Source organism: Lissotriton vulgaris, chromosome 5, assembly GCF_964263255.1.
Source record: "Lissotriton vulgaris chromosome 5, aLisVul1.2, whole genome shotgun sequence".
NCBI lineage: Eukaryota > Metazoa > Chordata > Amphibia > Caudata > Salamandridae > Lissotriton > Lissotriton vulgaris.
This window is the reverse complement of record NC_141693.1, coordinates 1226162081-1226174662: the sequence shown is the minus strand read 5'-3', so window position 1 is coordinate 1226174662 and position 12582 is coordinate 1226162081. Positions and strand designations below refer to the sequence as shown.

Below are 12582 nucleotides of genomic sequence, written 5' to 3'. Positions count from 1 at the left end.
GAGCCCAGGAGAGGTCTTCCAAAGGGCCAGGGGACAAAGGGTTGGGACCCAGAGAGCAGCCAGGCAGATTAGGAAGCATACCACACACTGGGTCACTGCAGCATAACTTCCACCATTTCTACAGGTCTGAAATAAAGCTGTTGTATTACGACCAAGACAACACATCAACAGATTATTCGGTGTCATCAATTCACTCACCTGTCCCTGGTTCAGTAAGATTTGTGCCGCCAGCTCTGCTGCCTGCAGATGGGAAGAGGGCGAGAGGGAGGAGAGGCAATGGGGCGAGGAAAGAGAGAGAGAGAAGGAGTGACTATAGATTAGCATCAAACATCACATCACAGTACTTTTTCATTAGATCTACAGAATTCCACAATTCCAGGCCCTCCCCACCACCCACGTGGCTCATCCTTGTGGTATCTGTAACAGAAATGTAACTTTTGGCCGCTAAAAGTCAATAAAAAATTCACATCTAGTGGCTGGTGAAGAGAAGACAAGCGTGCTGAGCTATGTTGTGGGGTAGGTACAAAGGCAGTGACGCGGCACCGGTGAGAGTTCTCTCGTGCAGTTTTGCAGGCCAGCTAAAAACTCTTAGGAGCTGGAGGCCTTACAACCCTCTTGAGCTAAATGAACTACCCTCTTTCCCTCCGTCCCTCCATTTCCAACTCTATCAAACAGCCAATGGTTTGTGCAGACTTCACTGAAGAAGCAACTGATGAGATCAAGGATGAGAAACTCTGCAGTTCAAGTCCCCGACTGGAGGCATGGTCTCAGCTACGCACGTTTCTACAACATTGTCTGGAAACAATGACAGACACAGTCCTTGCACCAGGAGTAGGGAAGTGTTATGCCATGACACTGCATCCTCTTTTGCTGCTTGGGGTGATTGGGTTTTCTGAGTTTTTAGGTCGAGCCTGGGAAGCGCATGTCGTGCTCTGCGATCCATGCTGTATTCGAGTATGTACTAGGTAACCCCGCCTACTCTCCACTCATATTGGTCATTGGCTTTGCCATTGTCCTTCGTAATTCGTTATTAGGCTGGTTAGCCCCTCCTTAGTACCACTGTCTTCATTTGTAACCTCCTATGAGGGTTGGACCTTTTACTTCTGTTACACGGTATGTCTTATTTAGTCTGTAAGCACTATTTTCTTTAAAGAGTTTCTCTTACTGCAGGACGGTATCTCGTGCCCAGTTGTGACCACAGGCTTGTTTACTTAACTTGTAGCAAATTGGGAGCTCTTCAGGGGCCATGGGAGACAGAAGGGGGCACCTCAGCGATTCCTTCAATTATTTGGAATGAAATAGGTCTCGCATTTGAGAGTTTAAGCTATTGGCATTGTAAAGGACAATGCCTTTTATTTAGGTTTTAAAACCAAAACAAATAAAAGGTATGGTTATTTACAATGCCAATAGCTCCAACTAGTGAAAACGTGAGGCCTATTGCATTGCAGATGCTTGTTTTCTTTGGGTACAAGTGAACATGTTGCACCTTCATTCAGTGTTTGGGTTTAGTTTCTAGCACATTTTCATCACGCCCCACTCCTCCAGTTTGAGGTAACCTGCTCTGGTTATAACTCCTTTTCTGTTCACAGTGGGACAGCTGATATTGAGCTAACCCCCTCCCAGAAGCTATCCACAGAGCTCAAACCCTACAAACTAAACTGAATCCTGGTATTACCCTTCCCAATGACAACAATTCTGCTTTCACACCCACCTGGTTCCCCCCTTCTTGATCCCGGTCAGAAAAACATGAACTCATATACACCAATAATGCGAACATCTAAATTAGTTTTCAATCTTTACAAAAATCAATGGAGTTCATGCACGTAATGCATTTTTAGAGCACAAAACTAATCCCAAAAACCAATAGCTACTGAATTAGCAACTAATCCTGTGTTGCTAAGTGCCAAGCTTCCTGCCGGAAAGCACTTCAAAGCCTAGACAATGCATACCATCCATACGTATGACTTGCCGTGCCCACTGCTCGCCCCAGTCTGCAGTGAGACGCCACTTTTTAGGTCGAGCCTGGGCAGCGCATGCGCTGCTGTGAGGCTTGAGGTATTGAAGTGTGAACTTAAAGCCCCGCCCACTCTCGCCTCATATTCGTCAGTGGCTTGTGTCATTGTCCTTTGTAAATGCTGGCTTCTGATTTGTAAATAGGCTTGCTTGTCACTCCTTAGTACCGCCATGTCATCATTCGTAACCTCCCATGAGGACTGGACCTTTTACTTCGATTGTTACACAGTACCTATTCGTTAGTCTGTAAGCACTATTCGGCACGACATGCGTTCATGCAACATTCAGCCTGCCATGCGCGCTTACACGGGGTGCTTCGGGCACTTTTACAAAACAAAAAAAAGCATTTGATTGTTAACTTGACAAAGAAATGTTTTTTTGTTCAAATACCCCATACCCGCTTTCACTTTAATAGCGGCCATGGACCCATCTTTAGACTCTGCTCATCTAAAGAAAGTAGCATGGGATCTATTTAATTTCAAACGTGGCAATGGGGCGCTTTGAATCAGGCGCTGGCATGCAGTATTGGGCATTAGCTCGAAGGTTAGTGTGAGTCACTCTATCTGGTGGATGATTAAAGTCACTGGTTGGCGCGCTCGGGTGCTCATGTCGATGAGCAGAGTTAGTAGTTGGCTCTGGAGGGCAGAGCCACATGTTGACTTTTGAGGACAGTCTTGGACACTGGTTGGCAGAGTCTCGCTCTAGAGAGCCAATGTCAAGCATAGGCTTCCAAGGGCAGTGTCAAACACCGCTATGGAGGGCAGGGTGACGTGTTTTCGGGGACAGTTCTCGGCCACTCACACACCATGAATCGATTCGGAATTTCACCGAACCACCAACAAGGAGGGAGTGGGACTTGGTTTGCAGTTAGCGCCAAACCAGGTGTACTCACTCCTATACTTTGTTTATGGCGCCCCAGTCTGACCCCAAAGTACTGCTGTGTCCGCACCGTAGCCCTGTACTCACATTTCCAGTCTGCAACCCTAGGTATCACCCTGTGTGCCCCATACCCTCACCTACTGTATTATGGAATAGTCTACCTCTCTCCAGTCCTGGCTTTTCTGACACGAATCGTTAGATCGCTCCCACTGGTACTTAGCAGTTATGACTACAATTCCCAGAACACACTGGTTTGGCTGATGAGAGATCTGTATGGAACAAAAAATAGCTGTGCAGCAGTAAAATGCCTAAGCTCTGGCGTTGCCAACGCCCAGAGTATAATTTTGGCTTCAATATTTGACCAAACTGCATTTGCAATGCAATAGGTTTGGCATTTGTGAGAGTTTACGCTGTTGGCATTGCAAATGACAATGCCTTTTATTTATATGTTTTGAAAACCAGCACACAAATAAAGGACATTGTCATGTTTGTCAATAGCTGAAACCCTTGCAAATGCGAGACCTATTGCATGCAAATGCTTGTTAAAAGTCTGCAGTGAGACACCACTTTTTTAAAATCACTCAATTCTGCTGGATATAAACCAAGCATCCGAAATCGTTACATTCATACCACAGAAGCCTCCTCAGGCCCTTAAAAAGTTATTTCAATCTGAGGTGAAGCAATGTTGGGAGCAGCACGGACGTACATACTCCGGTGGCAGGCTTCTATACCCGCTCACTCCAAACACTGCCCTTCTGTCATACAGTCACAGGGCTGCGCTCCCCACCCACCACCAACTGGAATATACATCCGGACTCCAAGTACTGATGCAGGCATGGTCCCTGCCTACTGAGGCAACGCCCAAAGCCGAAGGGAGCATCACAGAAGAGGGCCTGTGATGCAGTCAGGGCTTACACCTCCACCCTCAACACGCAACAAACAAAAAAACAAAAAAAAACACTGGAACTGGGAAAAAGTTCTCTGGGAACCCACGAGATGGGAGGGCAGAAGCAGAAAGGTGGTAGTCATGAGGGATGGAGTCATCAACAGTAAGCACAGAGACTGCCAAGAAAAAGCAGCCACAGAAATTTGACAAGAACAGCAAATGCCAAAGCAGAGCTGTCCAGGTTCACTCAACTTGTCACGAAAATATCACATCATAGCAAAGGGAGGTGTGGGGCCTGCAGGGATACGTGGCCCGAGCAATTCTCCGGCCATACTACTTGGATTATAACTTGAGTGGTTCATGCACTTACTGCAGAGACCAGCAGCTGGGAGAGGGTCTGAAACGTCATGTATGTGCCAAGAGTTAACTTGGCTGCTGCAGAGCACCACGGGCACCTTACAAATCACAGAGGGACATGCTGGCACAATAGCTCAGTGGCGGCTTAGAACACATTTGTGGGAGAAGCGCTTTGTACAACTTGCAAGTCGCATGTTGTATTGCAGTATAAGTGCATTTATATATCACTACCCCTGACGAGACGTCGAAGCACTTTTCCAAGATTATTGGACCACTATATTAAGAGTTCACAAAAAACTGTTAAATAATGAAGAATGCTTGCTGGGTTTGAACTTTACATGCAATTAGCTAGTAAGCCTCATTAATTGCAAAGTATGGAGGCAATTATTGATTATTCATGAAGTGATCAATTTTGACCGGTAGGTATGGGGGGGGGGCATTAGGCTGTGACCCCCGCCCCACCTCTTGCCCCCCCCCCAAACATGGCCTTGTCTCCACGTGGCATAAACCAAATCCAAAAAGAGGTGCTGCTGGTTGCCAAACTGTCTCGGTGCTGTATGCATGTCACCGGACTCTGATAGTAACCTTAGCTGGTACCAGACTGGAAGCTGGCGACACCGGCGATTTCTTACCCCTCAAAGAGACTGATGGGTCAGAGTACACTCTAGCAAAGCCAATAGGTCTCACCTATAAAACTTGTCAGTTATGATGTGCAGCATGGCAATACATAAATATTGTGATGACGTTTTGCATGCATTTATATTTATTTTTAAATAATTTTATCTGTATTTGTGGAAAAATTAAGCTGAAATTAGTATATTTCCACATTTATTTGTCCTGTAAATGCACACTTGTAAACAACGGCAGAAGATAAATCAATGCACTTTAAAGGAAATATGCAAATGTCAGTATCACCCTTGTGCATATCTACTGCTGTTAAAGCCTCTTTACTAAAATCCCTTTCTTTTTTAACCCCATTACCTCTCAATCCACACAGCTATTGCCGTAGCAGACCGTATTTAGAATTACTCAAAAAGCAACCCAATTTCCGTTTTTATCCACATTTAAAAAAAATACGGACATGAAAATAAATACTTTCTGTCTATATTTATCTGTGAACAAATTAGTAAAAACTGAAAACAGGGAGCCTTAGTCATAACGCAGAGTCGAGCACTGATCATTATCAGGTCCTGTTGTCTGCAGCCCATGACTATAGTAAACAGCAGCCTGAGTAAAATAAACAAAGACTTCATTAACTTTAAAAGGAAAACACAACATGATAAAACAAACTTATTGACACAATAAACTTTGTTCACCCAGGCGTATTAAAAAATGAACTCAAGGCTGCGAGCTAGATACTGGTAGCTCACGTTCAACTGGGTGGAGACACCTGGTTTAGACGCCTGGAGTGGAACAGATGCACCTGCTATGCATACACTTGCCATGTTCCCAGTAGGAACTGGGCATTGCTGGTGCACAGTGTAAACTGGGTTGTGCCTTCTATGATGTACATTTGTGTGGCACATTTGTACTATTTGTGTGGCCCAGTATCGCTTGCAGATATGTGCACTGCAGCATTATGAAGGAAATTGGTCTAGTGCCTGCACGACTGTGGGAGCTGGTAATACATACTTAAGAGGCACCGGGAAAACTAGGTAAATACCCATTTCAAGAGCACCTGAGAGCTAGTAGATTAGGATGATTAACATTTTGAACATGTGATTTTTTTATTTTTAAAGCTCATGTTACGAATAACAATCTAGTGGCAAATCTTACACTTTTAATCTCAGGATTCACAGTGTAAACGTGTAACACAAAGATGTTTGGTTTACAGTCCACCCCCCCCCCCCCCCTGAATTTCCAGAATGGTCTGTAACTTGCATTGTGGGTTCGTCTTCCCAGTCATGCAAGAAGTCCAATGGCGGACTCGAAGAGCTTCCAAGCCGCCAGTGGTTAGTAAGAGTGCCAGCCAGGTGGTCGTCTCTATGGCTCCTTTTACTGATATAGCTGCTGCACGGAGGATAACCTTCAACAGAGCAGCAGAGCTTTTGGACTACCCGGCACGATGTTCCCTCAGCCAAGGTGAGCTGTCCAGATCTTGTAAAACCATGCGTCCTCAGAGGTAGTCTCTTAAATCCCCCCCAAAACACTAAGAGCAGCTTCAATGAGATGAGCGGGCCATTCTATTAATCTAGCTTACTTAGGGCAGGCTTCAGTTTTAATACTTCATCTAAGCTACATTTCCGGTACACCCTGGGTCGTCTGCAAGTTGGTGAACGACAATCTAACTCAGCCCTCAGTGGTGAATGTGCTTATGTTTGAGAGTATGCGCAATGGTTTGGGTTGGGTTGCATTCTCTATGCCCAGTATAGACACTAGTAGCATGGCTGAGGTACACACGTCATGGAATTGGACTATGGTTGTTGCAAGGAGCAAGAATGTGCTACGACAGAGGTGACTGGTAGTAAAAGTGAAATGCAGCCCTGGTTTGGGTGGTGCAGGGCAATCACAGGTAATCAAAGGGTCTGGCGTCCCCAATACTACTAGACCCCAAACTGGATTACCAGATGCACTTGACGCTCAGGGTAGCAAGGCAGAGCCGTCCGAGACTTTTCCAAGGAGGTAATCAAACCCCCAGGACTCAGTAAAACACAATACCCCATATCAAAAGAAGGTTCAGTGTGTGCCTTATTTTTATAGAAAGAAAAGTACTTCAATACAGAAACTAGATAGGGCACATAAAACAAGGATACACAAAGACACATGATCTCTCTCGCTCCACGTCAGCCAGAGATCAGTCCAAATAGTTCCCTAGCAATAACTCACTCAGCACCACAGTTTCCCAAAAGATTAACGCTGCTTGCCCAAAATCAAGTGTATAAAGGTGTTAGATCAGTTCACGACTTCACCAACATGGAAGCAGCAGACCCACTTACCAGGCACAGAAGCAGAACCACTTCACAGGCACAGAAACCAGGCCCAGGCTGCAGAGATCTATTTATTTATAAAGTTTTATATAGTGCGAACAAGATCCCGAAGGATATTAGAGCGCTTTACAATTGGATGGAGGGAAGGTAATAAATGCAATAACGGCATCAGATAAGAATGCCAAACAGAACAATTACAAGACAAAGGGGTCAAAGGAAAATAATACAATAAATGAATGCTCCAGGTCTTCAACGGAGCAGCTCACAAGCAGTGGCGATCACATGCAGAAGCACATTGCAAAACATCTAGTCCTCACTGGCTACAGTGCAGCAGTCACAAGTCCTGGTGGCAACACATCAAACGAAAGAGTGTCCTTGTTTACATAGCAGAGATTTGTGCACCTGTTCAAAGGGTTGTGACGAGGTTCACAAGGCTTTAATGCACATACTATAAAACCTCCCAGCTGGGGTCCTGCCCCTCAGTCCAAGGATATGGGGCGGGACCACAGCTGGGCCCAGTGCACTGGAATTCTCTGTGTTAGGCAAAATATGTACAAAATGGATTTAAAGTGCTATGTTTTAAAAACCACCAGTTGCGGTTGTATTTGAAACAGAAACGGACCATAGGCAAAGCTGAGGGCAGGACATTCCTTACAAAATGGACTAGGAGCCACCTTGTTTGTATGTCCACAACAATGCAGCAGACTGGAAGCTTGTTTGCCACTAAAGACTCATTGGTCTCACTTCCAGCTACCTCTCTGACAACCACAAGTCAAGGATAGGGGCTTATGGGGTTAGAATGTCCCCAAGACTTTAGGGATGCAACTGAAGGCCATTAACACAGGCAACTCTGCAGTACGACCAGGGTAAACATAGGCTCACCAAACAACTCTGAAGGAAACAACATTCCCCAGAGAAATTAAGACAGATGTTGCAGCGTCTCATCGTGCACAGCTGCTTGGTGACTATGTCCAAGAAGTGAAGCAGATCTCCTGATAGCTGCACACAGATCCTCAGAGGCACCCGCACTTTGGGCTTCTTCCTCCAAGCAGACTTTGAACGGGAAACGGCCTTTACAACGAAGCCGTTTCCCCGAAATCTTTAACCACGCATGCAGTACAACGCATGCGTGGTTACCACTAATGCCTTTACCACGCATACCTTTACTACGATGTTTGTAGTAAAGGCATATGTGGTAAAGGTAAAAAGAAAAAAAGGGGGGCTTGGGGGGGTCTCCCCCCCAAATAAAACAACTCACCATAAGTCACGTTGGCGTCAGCGTCGTTAAAGAGAAATCGGAAAAAAAATGCCGTTTTCTCTTAACGACGTATGACGTCACCACGCAATTATTCGAGGAAAAGTTTATCCGTGGTAAACGAATTCCGTTGTAACGCATGCGTGGTAAAGGCATGCGTTGCAACGGAATTCGTTGTATCATCATATATTCACTTTGAATAACCACATTCGAGAGTCTTCTCTCACAGCAGCCAGAGTTGTTCTCCTTGCAAAGCCGTCTTTCCCAGACTTGCATCTACTCTGAAAGTGAGGACAGCGGTCAGACACTAAGTCCCTCAGACTCCATCTATGTCCGCCGCACAGGAGCACTGCTCCATCATTGGTCGGCGGGCTGGGGGGCGCTGGTTCGAAATAGGCATTGACCAAGCTGGTCAGTTTTCATCATCACACTGAACCAATCAGTTCTGTTATTGTTCAAAATTTAGGGAGAGGGGCTTCCATCAAATCCTACATGGTCACTGCATGATTAGCTAATGCCAAGATCAACGGGAGTCTCTCTTAGGATTGTCCATCAAGCCCAAGTAGAGAGGTGTACTGTGCCCAAGTAGAGAGGTGTACTGTGCCCGACAGAAGACACCATCTCTTGTCGATGCAGATCAGGCAGGTGGAGGGGAGGATGCTCTGGCAGAGGAATGATGTCAAGCTTAACAAGGTACAGGTTCCGACACCATACCCATGCGAAAACAGCAGCCTGACCCAACGAAGGGGCGAGGGAATCGGGGGGAGAAGGGGCTGCACAAAGGGCAGGCTCCCGGGCACCAACCATTCTAGTTTCCTTACTCATGTGGGATCTAAACTGATTCCACCCTGAACTATGCAGTGCACACAAAGCCCTTATACCCAACACACAACCGTTGGTGTATATTATATACACACACGCATATACTAAGTAATAATAGTCTTTGGATTTGACATTGGAAAACGCTAGTCTGCTTTCTGTAAGTGTAACCTGGGGTTAAAGTCTTTTATCTATGTAAGCCAGGGGTCACATGACAATCCGCTGAACGTTTTCATTGGTGAATAATATTTTAAAATGTGTTTGTTTCTAATCACGGTTATCTGGTGAGCAAGGCGACTGAGTTCGCCGAAACGCGCCTGGATCGGGGCACTCTGAATTCACTTTTAAAACTTAATAAAAAGATTTTCTGCAACACGCATGCCGTAGTGAAGTGTCCGTTTCTCCTCAAAGGTGCTGTTTCTAACGGCAAGCTTGTCGGAGCGTTGATGTATTATATATATATATATATATATATATATATATATATATATATATATATATATATTCTCGGTCTCTGTACACAAATTACACAATCACGGAAGCTGAAGACCCAGTTAACGGAGACTGGCAGAAACTGTGAAAAACAGTACATATCTCCCCCTAAAGGAGACAGGTAAAAAGGCCCTTCACCAACACTCACAATGCCAGTCCAGCAAAGCCTGGCTAGAGAGGGGAACAGATACTCTCAAAGATTCTGCATGCGAAGTGCCCCCTTGACCTTAGAGCACTGCTCTACAGGTCTTAATCCATTTTAACAGGGAGGCTTTCAGCAAGCTGAAATGATTGTGGGGATTACTGGGCCACAAATGAAGTCACTGAGTGAACATACGGTAGGGTAGCACACTCTCCGCAGCCATGCAGGGAACTTTTCACTGCAACATGCTGTTGATCTGTATTGATAGTGGCGACTGTCACTGATTTATGCCTCTAACAAACTCACTCCCTCTTTAGAATAGGCTTTATTCCATCCACATTTCCAAATTAAGTGTAAATGTGGTGTAAACTTCACTCTACAGATCAATTTAAATAATGGTCAATGTTTACCAAAGCTGCCCCCTCAATAGATTTTAACAGCCACCATTTGCCCAAAATGTACCTACAACTTTCTAACTGCTTCATAAGTGGTCGCCTCGTGCAAAATTGAATATTGGCCAAAATGCGCCAAAGGTCTTTAAAATGAACCAGGTCAACACTTTTCCTAAAAAGTCTTTGTGTGGCAATTCCCATGCTCTGTCCTATCCAGGATGCATCAATCAGGGCACAACATGATTGCAAATCCGGCATTTGCCACGTGTTAATTTCCGCCTAAATGTGCACTCCAGGTGTCATCCAAGCAACGCCTTGAGAAAGCCTTGAATTGCGTTAGTTGGTGAAGGTTAAGCAGACATGCAGACCAAGAGCTAGGAGCAAGAAATCACAACACACGAGGAAGTACATGGAAAATAAGGAAGGTGGCACATTTATGAGGAGTTTCTCAGTGCAGCCAGAGTTTGGATATTTGCTCTCTGTTGGCAAATCTTCAAACTTTACTTAACTTAAAGGTGCCATGTATTGGTTGATGGTCGCAGTTTTGTTGTGTTGGGTCTGTCCATTTACAATGCTCTAACAGCTGATATGCAGGCTACCCCCTGACCATCTGGCCTTTTGCAGTGCTTTAAAAACTCTCAGCAATTTGTATCTTGGGACCAGGGCACTCTTAGCTCTTTCTCTGGTTCCATTTTGGTGAACATGTTATTTGAAGGTAATATAGAGCATCCCTTCATAGTTCATTTGGTCTGTAGGCCTCAAGTGGCCGCTCACCTTCAGCGGATCCTGCAGCAGCGGCTTGTCCTCCATGATGTGCACTTCCTGGAGCTCAGCCATGACGGCCCTGGACCCTATGGAGACAAGAGAAGACATATCAGCCAATGGCAGATCCAGGGAACGTATTAGCAATAGAAGGATGTGAAAGAGACTGAAAAATAAGAACAGCAGAATGAACCATTGTTCACAACAGATATGCAAATTTACATGCAGACAGTACTTGCAGCTTTCAACCTCAGTCAGATAGCTTATCTCAGTCAGTAGAAAAGCAACCTGGAAAATACAGCCTCTACTCGGCTTGTCCTTCTGCAGCACCTGCCACCAATCAGGGCCTCCACTCCCCCCTGGGACCACTGACTCAATTTCACGGTCCTTTCCCCCCCCCCCTACCCCCCCCCCCCCGCCACCTCTCGCTGACTACCAGCCTCCATTCACATGCGCCAGCAATGTCTAGAGATAGGTTGCATCGCCCCTACTTTCACCAGTCCCACTCCATCAGCAGCCTTCACACTGAGGCCTAATGGCCTCCATGAGTATCTGCCTCCTGCAGTATCAGCCACCGTCACAGACTCCAAGTAACCCAGGAGCACATCTCCCAACACTTGACAGCTGGGTGGAGAGAGGGGCTTTTTGGTGGCAAAGCTCCTACTCGCCCCACTGGAATTTATTTTGCTGATGAGATTATTACAGACAGAGGAGGATGCCACACAGGCCAAGCCCGGGACAGTGAGCCCTTTTATGAAGGAGCGAGTGGGTGTCTGTGCCCAGAAATCAAATAAATGTTTTTTTTTTTACCCAAACTGGATTTAACAATTTGCCGATCTGAAAGAGATTAAAGATTTATGTATCTGTGGTTTTCATGCCTGAAACATAAGTAATAATTCTTTATCTTCTATTTCCTGCATTTATCATGGGGAAATTAGATTGCATGACGTCTTTTGATATCTTTGATTGACTTGGATTTCCTGGAAAAAACTCTTGCGTGCTTAATCGTGTTAAGACTCCAGCAGAAGACTTTAATGATTGTTTTTTTATATTATTTACTGCCAACGTCTAGCCGCTTCTCAGCGGTGTAAGTAACCTTCTTAGATGTCCTGGTATCATCAGCTGTGAAATGGCGATCAGCTGAGTAAGCCCGGTAGAATCCGTGAGCACTAGACCAGGAGGTTGACTGTGAATCTCAGCAGCAGGCACAATAACCCAATGGCTGACTCTTTCACCACCAACAAAAGATTCTTCCTCCAAACAGTGGTATATCTATATTTAACACCCTCCCCCCCCCCCCCCCCCCCAAATAAACTGTCGGTAGAGTTGTCAATGGTATTTTTTTTTATTTAAACCCTTTAAGACATGCAGTTATTGGACTTCATCAGGATAGACTAGAGGACAGCACATTTCTATAAAAAATGAAATCAGTACATTTATTTTCAAATTATTTTTTTTTAATAACACTTTTTGGATTTGAAGGAGCACTTGAGTCATTTTCCCTCTGATACGTATTTACCAGTTAAGCACGAGTTTTCTTCTTAACCCATACGACAAACACAAATTTGTTACCATTCATTATATTTTACGAAAGAAAACAGGTTCCTGAATCTTTTCTTTCGAAACGATGCAATTCCTAAAACACATCTGAGAAAATG

General features: G+C 45.0%; 1 protein-coding gene across 2 annotated transcripts in view; it reads right to left on the bottom strand.

The window, feature by feature from the left end:
• The window catches only part of NDRG2 (NDRG family member 2), a 96341-nt gene extending 85290 nt beyond the window's left edge, over nt 1–11051 (bottom strand). For both annotated transcript variants that reach the window (XM_086923052.1, XM_086923053.1), the window contains exons 1-2: nt 10937–11051; nt 199–240 (exon numbers count right to left, since the gene is read on the bottom strand). In XM_086923052.1, the coding sequence (XP_086779178.1) occupies nt 199–240; nt 10937–11035 (141 nt within the window). In that variant the 5' untranslated portion in view covers nt 11036–11051. The remainder of the gene's footprint in view (nt 1–198; nt 241–10936) is intronic.
• Between the last annotated feature and the right edge of the window lie 1531 nt (nt 11052–12582).